The sequence below is a fragment of the Taudactylus pleione genome, unplaced genomic scaffold (genome assembly GCF_031769625.1).
Source record: "Taudactylus pleione unplaced genomic scaffold, aTauple2 ptg000638l, whole genome shotgun sequence".
In the NCBI taxonomy this organism is placed as follows: Eukaryota; Metazoa; Chordata; class Amphibia; order Anura; family Myobatrachidae; genus Taudactylus; species Taudactylus pleione.
In genome coordinates, this window is record NW_028285040.1 from 3,547,922 (window position 1) to 3,561,250 (window position 13,329).

A 13,329-nucleotide genomic window follows, 5' to 3' on the forward strand; every position below is an offset into this window, starting at 1 on the left:
ACGGCCCTCGTTCTCACCCCACACCAATCGCAATACGGCCCTCGTTCTCACCATACACCAATCACAATACGGCCCTCGTTCTCACCCCACACCAATCGCAATACGGCCCTCGTTCTCACCCCACGCCAATCGCAATACGGCCCTCGTATACACTCCACGCCAATCACCATACGGCCCTCGTATACACTCCACACCAATCACCATACGGCCCTCGTATACACTCCACACCAATCACCATACGGCCCTCGTATACACTCCACACCAATCACCATACGGCCCTCGTATACACTCCACACCAATCGCAATACGGCCCTCGTATACACCCCACACCAATCACCATACGGCCCTCGTATACACTCCACACCAATCACAATTCATCTCTGAAGGGAAATTTGATCCAGACTCTTTGGCAAGTTTCTCACTTTTCAGTAATTTATAGTCTCTGCATGTAACAGCAGCCTCTCCTGTTTGTTCTACCCCCTCAGGTGGAGGCACAGCCAGCTCCAGACCTGGAGCCATTGTCTGTGGATGTGAGTACTACAGCTGGGCCCGAAGTGGCTTCGGTGAGCGTGTCTGACCAAGCGGAGATACTGAGAGACACGGCACCGGTCTTGGAGGGTATTAAGGTATGTACACAGATTGTATTACCCACTTCCGTAGAACTAATATATTAACTAGGTGTTATAAAAGAACATAAAGGTTGAGGTTAATAATTTCTCTATATATCCGCCTGGTATTTCCTATATTATGCCCTCTGCATCCTTAACACTTCTCATTTTTGATAATAGGTTTAGTAAATCTTAAACCATCCCATCCCCGGTCTGGTCCTAATGGATGTGTGTGCGCAGAAAGTGAATCTACACACACCTGAATGTTGCACAGTCCAGCGTCCGAGCTCTGGTCATAATACGGTTTTTTGTTTTCAGGGTGAAGAAATCACGAAGGAGGAAATTGACATTCTGGGTGATGCCTGCATGAAGCTGAAAGAGAAGAAGAAATTACTGACCAAGGAAAAGGAGGAACTATCCGAGCTGAAAGATGATGTTCAGGAGTACAGTGAGGTACGGAGGCATGTTCCCATGTTATTATAGTACAGTGAGGTAGGGAGGCATGTTCCCATGTTATTATAGTACAGTGAGGTAGGGAGGCATGTTCCCATTTTATTATAGTACAGTGAGGTAGGGAGGCATGTTCCCATGTTATTATAGTACAGTGAGGTAGGGAAGCATGTTCCCATGTTATTATAGTACAGTGAGGTAGGGAAGCATGTTCCCATTTTATTATAGTACAGTGAGGTAAGGAGACATGATCCCATGTTATTGTACAGTGAGCTAGGGAGGCATGATCCCATGTTATTATAGTACAGTGAGGTAGAGAGGCATGATCCCATGTTCTAGTACAGTGAGGTAGGGAGGCATGATCCCATGGGAGTACAGTGAGGTAGGGAGGCATGATCCCATGGGAGTACAGTGAGGTAAGTAAGCATGTTCCCATGTTATAATAATCGAGAATGCAGTGAGGCGGGGAGTGCAGAGAGGTAGGAAGGCATGTTCCCATGTTATAATATTCGGGAGCACAGTGAGGTAGGGAGACGTTCTCCTGTTATAATATTAGTCGGGCGTACAGTGAGATAGGGAGTCATGTTCCCAGGTAATTGGAGTGCAGAAAAGAAGTGAGACATGTTCCCATGTTATAATAGTTGGTAGTACAGTGAGGTAGGGAGGCGTGTTCTTATGTTATAATAGTCGGGAGTTCAGTAAGGCATGTTCCCATGTTATAATAATCAGGAGTGCAGTGAGACATGTTCCCATGTTATAATAGTTGGAAGTGCAGTGAGGTAGGGAGACATGTTCCCATGTTATAATAGTCGGGAGCAGTGTGAGGTAGGGGGACATTCTCCTGTTATAATAGTCAGGAGTACAGTGAGGTAAGGAGGCATGTTCCCATGTTATAGGTAGGGATGCATTTGATGTCATAGATACGGGGAGGGGATGTTCTTATGTTATGATGGTTAGGGGTACAGGGGGATGTGTTCCCATGTTTTCATGTCAGCATTATAACTTATGTTAAGTTGTAACGAACCCTCTTTACATGGAACATGGCAACTCCCCACATACATGAGATGTGTTTCCCAGAAATATTGAGTGATGTCTGAAGACCGGTATTGAGATCTACCTGAAATCTGGCATGTACAGTATGGCTACATAAGCCTTCTGGTCCCCACCTTAAATTTAACTAAGACATTCTTTCATTGAACTCCGTATGTATCCATTTATTTTTTCTGATGGTAATTTTTTTCATAATTTAATGTTAATTAATGTTACAATTTGTTGCCTATTTGCAAAATGACAATTCTAAGATCCTCACTGTATGTGATACAGGGGTGAGAGTGCAGTCATTTGAGCTGTTGTGACATCACTCACCCTGTGTGTAGGAAACCCCAAACCCACACCGTGCAGGCCTGTAAGACTGTCAGTCTCTGCTTTAATTATAGGAACACCTCCCTCCTAAAAGGGCAACCTGATGCAAAGCAATAACACTGTGTTGGATCTAAAAAAAAAAAAAAAAAAAAAGTCTACACACCCTTATTGAATTTGCTGTTGCTATGATATAAAGCCTAAAATGAAGATAAATACCGGTTTGACGTTTTATGCACCTTGGGACCACCAAAATGCAAGTGAGCAACAATTCTTAGGAAAAAGTATAATCCAAATCCTACAATACTGTTGCAGTGTTCAGAGGTAACCAATCCCATTTCAGTCACCGTCCAGTATTGAATGTGACTGTTATTTACCCCAAATCCCGATCAGTTGTTCCTTTTTTTTTCTTTGTTGCATCCTTCTGGTACAACCATGATCCTTAACGAGTTTTCAAAAAACATCTAACTGATCTAATTGTTGAAAGGTGTCAGCAGCAGGGAATAAGAATGTCAAAGGCATTACATATACCACGGAACACTGTGTGGTTCTGTCTGCTATAGATGGAGAAAATGTGAGATCCCACCACAGTTGAAGACCACACAAGGAGAAAACTCTAATAGCAACATTAAACGAACTACAGGAACTGAGTCACTCCCTGACACACATCTCCTGTTCTCTGCACATGTCTAAGCTATGGGGGAGGTTGGCATGACAGAAGCCATATCTCACAAGATAGACATCCAGGCCCATGTAAATGTTGCAAAACTTCTTTCCTTTTTACTCCGAATTATATGGGAAAATATCTTCTGGACATATGAGACCAAGGATGAACTTTTTTGGTGGACTTCACTCTAAAAGATATGTTTGACGTAAAGCTAACGCACCTCGTCACCCAAAGAGCACCATACCCATCATGTAGTGACTGGGACATCGGCTCTGTTCGGCACAGAGAGGGCATGATGAATATCTCCAAACTGTAAGATTTTGGCACAAAATCTACTGCCATCTGTCAGAAAGCTGAAGAAAAACCATGTTAATGACCTGAAGATGAAACTGTTAATGACCCCATGCTTATAAGCCTACCACGGAATGGCTACAGAATAGGACGATCAAATTAATTTGGCAGAGTTGGATGGAAGGTCCTACCGGAACAGTGCTTGATGTGGCCTCCACACCTATTACAGGATGACCACCTCTCTGTCCCCTTTCTTATTTTTCCTCCAAACCTCTGTTTGACTTGATCAGAACAAGTAAAGGCTATCCTGCCCAGATAGCCCATGTAGTATTGGCGCATGAGGTCCTCCCCCATAATTTGAAGGTTTTTGAACCTTTTTGCATTGTAGAGTTGGGTAGTTGTCTGAGACTTCTTCAAATAAGACTGGGTGCTATAATAAGGAAATGTAATAGCTTATGGGTGTGCATTGCTTGTGCTGATCTTCTCCCTGTCCCTTGTCCTGAATGAGGTGGGTAGTTATTATTTATTTATATGGCGCAACAAGTGTTCCGCAGCACCTTACAAGGTACATAAACAAATAAGTTGACCAGTGACTTAAGGCACACATCCACTAGACTATTAAATTGACCGATATCGTTATCGTTCAATAATAGTTTGAAAATCGTTTGACATTTTTTCTTAACGATCTGCAAACGACCAGCGATGCGCGCTCCCTCTGGTCGTTTAGACATCTATCATCGGTCAAATATGTTGTACAACCTGACTAACGTAAGGTTCAACATGTTTGCAGATGATAGATGTGTCAACACTGAACGACTGCCCGTTCAGTGTAGGCACATCACAGACTGACAAACGACTGCATGATTACAATGTCGTAATCGTGCAGCCTTTTGCCTGTCTTCTAGTGGATTTGTACTTTTACAGCACAATACAAGAAACGGAACATGGATAATATACAGGCGACAGAGAAAGATTGGTCAGAGAGGTAGGAGGATAGCCAGGAGAGGGCAGTGTCACGTAGACCAAGGGAGTGAAGGATTTGCAGAAGTAGAGGGTGGTCCACAGTGCCAAAAGCAGCAGAGAGGTCAAGGAGAAGGAGTAGAGTAGTGGCCCTTGGATTTGGCAGCAAATGTAGTCAATTTTACATGTAAAGTAGGTAGCAAAGTCCACGGCGGAGAGCGAAGAGGGGGTGGGCAGAGGAGGGAGCTAGAAGGTGGTGAAGAGACGTTCTGGATTTGAGGACTGAGGAGATGAGGTTCTCGAAATATGACTGTTTAGAGAGGGAAAGGGCAGCACTGTAGGATGAGAGCATAAATTTGAAATCGAGAAAATCTGCCTTGGAGCGTGATCTTCACTGTCGCTAGAGAGGCAGGAGAGAGACAGGAAAGGGGGGAGAGAAATCAGTCAAGTTGGGAAGAAAAAGAAACTGTCAATATTTTCAATGTTATGCTTCGTGATGGTGGCCTTAGGAGGTGGAGGAAGGACAGCGGGATAGTTTAAGAGAAAAGGTGATGGTCAGAGAGGGTGAATGGGAAATTGGAGTAATCAGAAATATCACAACTGTGAGTGAAGACCAGGTCAAGCGAATGCCCACTCACACGAGAGAGTGAGGATGTCCATTGGGAGAGACCAAATGAAGACGTGAGGGTAAGGCGTTTGGAAGCAGAGGCTTCTGTAGGGATATCAATTGGAATATTGAAGTTACCTAGGATAAAAGAGGGAAGGTCAGCGGAGAGAAAGTAAGGGAGCCAGGAAGCAAAGTTGTCAAGGAATTTGGAGGGACAGCTACTCTCAGGTGTACTGGTTGGAAGAGGCTTATGGCATGAACCTCAAATGTAGTGAAAGTTTAGAGCTGGTTCAGAGGGTAGGAGTTGGTGGGAGTAACCAGGAGATAGAAGTACCCCTACACCACCACCATGGCGACCCCCAGACCGAGGGGTGTGAAAAGGTGAGGCTCCCAGAGGAGAGAGCTGCAGGGAAAGTGGTGTCAGGGTGATATCCAGGTTTCAGTAATGGCTAGGAGATGCAAGTTTTTGGAGATGAATAGGTCATGGGTGGGAATGAGTTTATTACATACTGATCTGGCATTCCAGAGGGCACAGGATAGAGGGGACAGTGTTTGTGGGAGAGATGTGAATAAGATTATCAGGGTTGCTGTAACGAGAAGGTTAGTTTATATTGGTTGTCTGAGATGAATGTAGTGGAGAGATTGTGCTGGGAAGGGAACCTGTAGGTGGTTGGCCGGGAGGGTTTAATACAATGTGGATGAAGGTGGGGTGGAGTGACATGGAGAGGAGGTGTGGAGGAGGGATTAGCATTGGGGTAGTAGGACCCAGGAGGGGTAGAAGAGAAAGAAAGTGGAGTAATGGGAGAGGAGAGGGAGGAAGGTGGACAGAAGAGGAAAGATAAAGGAAGGAGGAGGTGGAGGAGACCATGGGGAAATGATAAAGGTGGAAGAAGTGGGCAGAGCAGAGGATTAGGTGACACTGAGGGGAGGGAGAAGTGGTAGAACACATAATGGTGTGGATGAGTTTAATAGAGGGAGGAAAACTAGATGTAGGAATAAAGTATGAATGTGAGAGAAAGTACAAGAGACTAGCAGAGAAGCAAGTAAAAGTAAAGTGGAGGAAAAGGTGCCGGCACAATTATTGTACCAAACTTTATTATTGAGCAGAGGAAAAGTGAAGATTTAATGGGGAAGAAATGGAATATTAAAGTAAACTGTATTAGAAGACAGATGACCGGCTAGGCAATGAACTAAAATAGGAAAACATTATTTCTAAAAAATAAACTGAATTTGGCACAAAGTACAGTATGCTATGAGGTGTTTGTGAAACCAGAGAGCCAGCACAAATATTAGCACGTAAAGTGTAAGTTCTTATAGTGAGCAAACAGAGGCCAGTGATGTCCAGGTTATGCAGACAGCAGTTGCTTGTAGTGAAGAGATTGTGAACTTGCATTTCTTTGAGTATACTTTTGTCCAAATGTTATTATTTTAGAATTGTTTGAAGTTAGTGATCTCCTTCTGTTTAACTTCGGTTTAATGCCGGTATAATGCCGAATTTGGTTAGAAATGTGAAGTGCACTTTTAAAATTATGCACTTAGAAATATTATGCACCAGCAGCCAAGGCCCTGCAGCCTTACAAAGTCTCAGTTCCTGTGTGTCCCTGTTGCAGGATCTGGAGGAAATAAAGGAGCTTTCAAAGTCCGGAGAGGAGACTGTTGTGGAGGAATCCAAGGCGAGCAAGAGGCTAACCAAGCGGGTGAATCGCATGATTGGTCAGATCGACAAAATCATAACTGAGCTGGAGAACGAAGACCAGGTGTTGGATGCGCATGCGGGAGGTGGCGTTGCTCCACCTGTTGGGTAAGTACAGGGTGTTGGTCACTCTTTGGGAATGTATCTAGAATTAATGCTGATAGGCATCCAAATCCTTCCATTTAGATGACTCATCTCTTCACGCTTTCCTGTGCTAAGGCTGAATGGCAATGTGAATGAATGTGTTGTGTGCTCATATCATAGAATAGCTGTCTATGGGAAATGTTGGCTCCTGACCACACATAAGTGCGTCGGCTCTGCACGGAAGGATGTTGCATTTTGTTACATCCTAAAGTCTAAAATACAAAATGGCTTCTAAAAAATGGCACCTAACTTTCACAAATACTTGCTGACCCCTGGCTGATTTCCTCTCGGTCTGTGAAGGAATACCAGCTGTCCTCTCTTAGAAGCTACAGTCATTCCAGTTACATAGTGGTTATGTGAACTGTGAACATCTTTGAAGGCTTCGGAGAGAGCGGAGCAAAGCTTCCTTTACTTGGAATATTTCTTTTGGCCTCCAGTGGGGTTAAAAGAGAAATCCACCTATGCAGTATATTTAAAGAGCTTTGAATATTGGTGCAACTGATGCCTCATGAGGTGGAGACAGTAGGCATCTCCCAATTCAGTGTGTTGCCTAGTTTCTTGCATTGTGCTCAGTCTGCAGTGATTTTATGTGATTTTGTGTGCGCGTTGTTGTGTCGTGATCATACAATCACTTTCAGGTCAGTTGTGATCCGCAATCATCAGAGGTCCCCTGGCGTAATTGCCACTCCCCCCTTCTTCCTTTCAACCTTTTTATGTTCCTGCTACTTTCTGCTCATTTTAATGGCTATAACTGTTTGCTGTACACAGATTGTATTTCGCCTTTAGGGAAAATCTGGTCAGCATTAACGAACTCATAAACATCATGAGACACATTCAGAACATCCCAGAGCAAAAGCTGCTAAGACTCGCTGAGGCCTTGGATGAAAACCGGGATGGGAAGATAGACCTTGATGATGTGGCAAAGGTATGTGCTCAAGCAGACTGTAACCACACCGGGCAATTCAAAATCATGAAGATATATATATATATATATAACAAGTTCACCCTTTTTGAGGCTCATTAATGCTGGGTAAGGCTTTTCTACTCCACATAGGAAGTTCTAATTGAACTGCATCTGTGTAGTGCTGTAAAGCAGTGTTTCCCAAACTCAGTCATTACAGTACAGGTTTTAAGGATATCCATGCTTTAGCACAGGTGGCTTAATTAATTTAAGTCAATTTGATTTCATCATCTGGACTCAAGCATGGATACCTGGACTGTAATGCCGGAGTTTGGGGCTTCCTTTCAGAGCGAGAACATGACTAAGGGAATGAAATACCATGCAGGGTGATGAAGTAGGTACAGTTGTAAAATAGTAACAAGAGACTTTATCACTACATTTAAAGTTTAATATGCAATATTAAATTAATTACTTCTTAAAAGGTTTATTCTATCCGCACATTTAAAAGCCTTAGGAGGAGATGTATCAAGCTTTGGAGGGAGATAAAGTGGAGAATTTGCGCAATGCAACCAATCTGCTTCTGTCGTTTATCTAGCACAGTCTTTAAAAAGGCAGCCGCTCATTGGTTGCTGGATTCTCCACTTGATACTGTCTCCAAGGCTTGATACAACTCCCTGTTAGTGCATATATGTTATACATAGGAATATTAAGGTATATGTTTAATCAGCCTGCAGTTCTGCTCTCTTTGCACAATAATTCACATACTTACCAGATGCTCGTAATAAAATAAACCTGTTAACTAATACAGGTGATGCAGTCTTTCATTTTACTAAGGAACTATAGAACGCACTGAGGTGTTGAGGCACTTGAGCCTCTTTGCTGTCACCGGGTCCTATGAAAGGCATCGGCTGAATATTCGTTTACTCGGCAAAATAACAGACCGTGCGGATGTGTTGGATACACAGTAACTAAAGGCTCACTGTGATCAATGGGGACCAGTAAACATTCCATTAAGCACATCATCTTGTATCCTCAGGTAGTTGAGCTGATCGACAAGGAGGACATCGACATCTCCACCAGCCAAGTGGCGGAGATTATGGAGCTTCTGCAGAAAGAAGACAAACTGGTAGAGAAGGAGAAAGCAAAGGAAAAAGCAGAGAAGGAGCAAGCGGCTGAAGTGCAGAATTAAACCCAAAAGCCAAATGACAACATCAGATTCATGTTTTCTTGTACATCTTGTCAAGTATTCATGACGCTGCTACACGTTTTCCAGTGCTTTTCAGGTGATTTCATTGCCAAGCGATCTATTAATATGCACTGTTATATGGAGTGAAATAAAGGCTTCCTCTAGTCATTTACTATCATTCCATGAATTATCAGGCTTTTTATTATTTTTCCAAACAAGGCTAGTGCAATTATTTTTTTTGCCATTCTAAAAAAATATATTTATAAAAAAAAAAAAATTGAATTCATAAATAGAACGTCAAGATAAATTAAAATCACAAAGCACAACTTTTTTTTTTTTTTTAATTTAGTTATTAACGTATCCCTCCATTTTGGTTTAGTGTCTGGGTGTATAGCAGAGCCTTTGCATCATGTCACTGCTAGTTCTGCGAGCATTTAAGATTTAAAACCTTTCAAGTATTGCTTTTTTTCACACTATTATTGTGTTGTATATTGGCCTTTTTTTTTACATATACAAATCTATATCTCTATATATTTGCTGCCTTGTCAGCAGAGAGTCTATTACTCTTTGTATATTTTCTTTTTCTTTTTTCTTTTACTTTTTAAAAAAAAAAAAAAAAATTGCCTTCCTTCATAGAATATAAATATCCTGCTATTTATTCCGGGAACAAGCCTGCGGTGCTTTTTGCGTTCAACACCAGGAATGTGTTTTTATTTCTACACATTTTATTGCAGCAGTACTTCATAATCATTCACTGGCTAGTATATCGTGACCAGTCATTTTATACTATTAGTAAATCTGGTGTGAGCCTTGGTGCAACTAAAGTTCCCTTTACCTTCAGACCTCTCTAAATGCAAAGTAACAGAATTGTATCGGACTGGTATGTAGGTAGATAATTAAACTAGAACAGTTTCTCTCATGCTTTAAGTGTTTACTATTACTGCTGCTTTAATAAGAAATAGGAACAATGTCTGTAAACATATGCATCTGAATGTACAGTTCCTTTCATGGGAATTGCAGTGTATACCCTTATTTTATTTTAAAGAACTTCCCTAACACAATGCTGTTCATGGACAATATTCGGCTGTATTTGAACAAGGTCATGTTACAATAATCGGAAAATAAATTTTTTTTCATAAAAACGCAACTTATATTAACTTTATTTTTTTTTACACATTACTGTTGTGGTTTATGTTTTTAGACTTAAACTTGAATTAGCGGTTTACCTCAATGTGTGTAGCACAATGTCCCAAGTGTGCCGTGCTGAGGTCTTGAGGCCTTTTTTTTTTCCTAAAGCTATTTGAATGTAAATTGCCATAGGCGAGAATCAGAAGATGAAATGTAAATTTGCCTTAATTTCAAAGCATGTCTCATTACAAATACCTTTCTTAAAATCTTTTGTTGTATGATGCAAACAAAATCTATCGCCATATGGTCCAAAGAGCAGTTTTAGGCTGGAGACCTGTTTAGCTTTGGCTATATTCCTCAACTTTACACTTAAATTCCATTAGAAGGGGCTATTACTAAGAAAAACAAATCTCTGCAGTGACCTCTGGCTGTGGGCAGGGGGGTTACACCTCACAATTGGAAATGGATGCTGCCTTGCTTTTTATTTATTGTCCCTCACCTGGCATCTTCTGAAATGTATCTTGGCCTAGGCCTTGCCTACAGCTCCTGTATTGGAAGACAGACCTGAATGTAACCTCTGCACATGATAGCGCATTAAACAATAAAAGTACATAATTAACAATGGAAGTTCTATAAAATAACTTTATGATTTTTTTTTTGTTTTGTTTCAACTTTAAAAGTAGCAGGTTTTTTTTTTTTTTTTTTTTAATTTGTTACATGTTTTTGTGCAATTAATTATGATTTTTGTTCTTGATCTGTTGACCAGTGCACTTATCATGGAGCTAAATGCTCTGATCAAAGTAAATAAACTCGTGTTTGTGTGTCTCTATAGAGGATGTTAGTCTGTACTTGGTTTTACATTCTGGTTTATCTGATTATTTATTGTGTTCATACTTGCGGTGCCTTTCACGCCATGTCCTCAGGTACCTAAAGCAGATCTCCTAAGTAACTTTACTTGTCCGTTGCACCTAAATCCCAGCTATCAATGTTGGGTGTTAGTAAGTAATTTTACTGACATGCTAATTTCAGTAGAAGCCTGACTTCCATTTTTTTTTTTTTTTTTTTATGACCAGTTTCATAGCTATTTTTGTATGTTCATATGAGACTTTCACCCCATATTATTCTATTCAACTTAATGAAATTTGAATGAAACCCACATTAAATCAATTGACTGGAAATGTTAGAGGTAGATTATCCAGCAGGGATTATCTATATTATTGCCTTGTGCTGTGCTGCTTTGTGTATTCTAGACTAATGCCATGAGCACGTAACTGGAAGATATATACCTAAATCCTATATACTACTTAGGTAAGCTAGAACTGTGACTGATGGTCATAGCTGGATAAATCTTGACCTAATGGGGGGAATTCAAATGGGTATGATTATTTTGCACCCGCAAGTTAGTGCAGTTATACGCCGCACTTAGCGGTAACTACGGACTTGCAGCTTTTTGTTTGCAGCTCTGTAGGGCTGCGGGCAAAAATGTGCCTGTCCAAACTGTGAGTGGGCTGATTCATCGCAACGGCATTTCGCCCCCCCCCCCCTCCCTCACGTGCTGATATAAGAGATGGTCACTACTTATTGACTTCCCCCAAGTACAAAATAAAATATAAACACAACAAACAAGATAACTCAGTTCTAAAATAACAGTCCTAATGATGGTTCCTCTAGTCTGAGTTTTGTCTTTGCTTTTATCGCTACTTTTTTGTGGCCATAGCTCACAATAGTTTTAGCAGATCTGCGGGTCCCTGGGGGCTGGATGTGAAGCACCCCCCTGATCTTTGATGGTCCGTAAACCACAGAATGGAACCTCCGCACTCCAGAAATAACACACTCGATAACTTGACGCAACTTTTTTTTTTTTTTTTTTCCCTTTTTATAAATCTGATTTGAATTATGAATTCCAGAAATGTTGTGGTTTTAATTTAAATAAATTTGTTTGCCTTTTTTCATCCAGTTTTTTGTGTGGCTTTATTTTCTACTTTTCTTTGTGTAATGTTTTTATTTTTTTTGTTTTTATTAATAATATGACTTTAATATTATTTTTGGTGTAATTGAAGCTTGTGTGTTTTTATATGGTGTAAGGCTTAAGATAGATTAATGGAACATGAATAGAATCATAAAACTTTTAGAAATTGTAAAAGTGCCACTTATCCTGGATGGAGTACGGCACAGATTCTCAAACTCTGTCCTCAGGACCCCAAACAGTGCATGTTTTCCAGGTCTCCCCACAGAATCACAAGTTGAAATAATTAGTTCCACCAGTGGATCTTTTATAATGTGACTGAGCAATGAGTGCAACTGTGCACCTGCTGGGTGACCTGGAAAACTTGAACTGTGTGGGGTCCTGAGGACAGAGTTTGAGAACCACTGGAGTAGGGGATGCCATGTATGCTGAGTATTGTCTGACATCACATTCAGAGAGTTTAATCACCTGAATTATGTTACAAACTAGTTTCCCAGTGTCCCCAACAAGAATATATCGCATTAACCAGCAATCTGGCACTGACCTTATTGCCTGTGTAACTCTACGTTTTCCTTCTAAAGAGTGACTGATATTACTTCCTGTATGTAGTCGCTGTGTAATCCTGAGCATGCTCAGTGGACTTCTCCAGTGCAAGCTGCCAGTAGTTGGGCAGGGCTATATAAACAGAAGCTGTAGGGATGGGCAACAGGAGCAGGGTCTTCTGGCAGAGATCTAATAACACAGGAAAATGTTATATTTATACAGATGTTAGTGCACCGCTGAATGTGGGTATTCTACATGTCACCACTATATTGGTAAATGATAATATTTCACTGCTGATCCATAATAATACAATGAGGTTTGATCCATTTGTACATGGCATTTACACATTACTTTTTAATGTCCATTTACTACTTATTTAAAATGTAAATCCGGAGGGTATTTTTTATATCTATAAAAATGCACATGTGATATTTCAAGTTCTTTGTGAACTTCGTTAACCTAAATATTTGTTAAGACCGAAAGACAGATGTTTTGTTAATAAAGTGCAGTGTATGCGCAGCTTACAGGTGAAATACTGGCTTAGGGGGTCTATGTACTAAGCCTTGGAAAGAGAGAAAGTACCAATCAATCAGCTTCTGTCACTTTACAGACTGTTTGAAAAAAAAATGACAGGAACTGATTGGTTGGTACTTTATCTCTCTCCAAAGCTTAGGACATAGCTGCCTTGGTCTCAAGTGTAAGAAAAATATCAGATGATTGTGATGGGCGGGGAATTGTAGCACTATGACAGTGTCAGTATTTAGAGGTCAAGTTTAGCCTCCTGCATCTCATTTTAGCAGTATATTATGACGTGGACTCTGCTGTT

General features: G+C 41.0%; 1 protein-coding gene across 1 annotated transcript in view; it reads left to right on the top strand.

The window, feature by feature from the left end:
* LETM1 (leucine zipper and EF-hand containing transmembrane protein 1) overlaps nucleotides 1-11,950 on the top strand; it is a 48,849-nt gene extending 36,899 nt beyond the window's left edge. Inside the window, exons 10-14 of the mRNA XM_088454970.1 lie at nucleotides 486-626; nucleotides 927-1,061; nucleotides 6,553-6,743; nucleotides 7,566-7,704; nucleotides 8,717-11,950. Of these exons, the coding sequence (XP_088311096.1) occupies nucleotides 486-626; nucleotides 927-1,061; nucleotides 6,553-6,743; nucleotides 7,566-7,704; nucleotides 8,717-8,869 (759 nt within the window). The 3' untranslated portion in view covers nucleotides 8,870-11,950. The remainder of the gene's footprint in view (nucleotides 1-485; nucleotides 627-926; nucleotides 1,062-6,552; nucleotides 6,744-7,565; nucleotides 7,705-8,716) is intronic.
* Nucleotides 11,951-13,329: the final 1,379 nt, after the last annotated feature.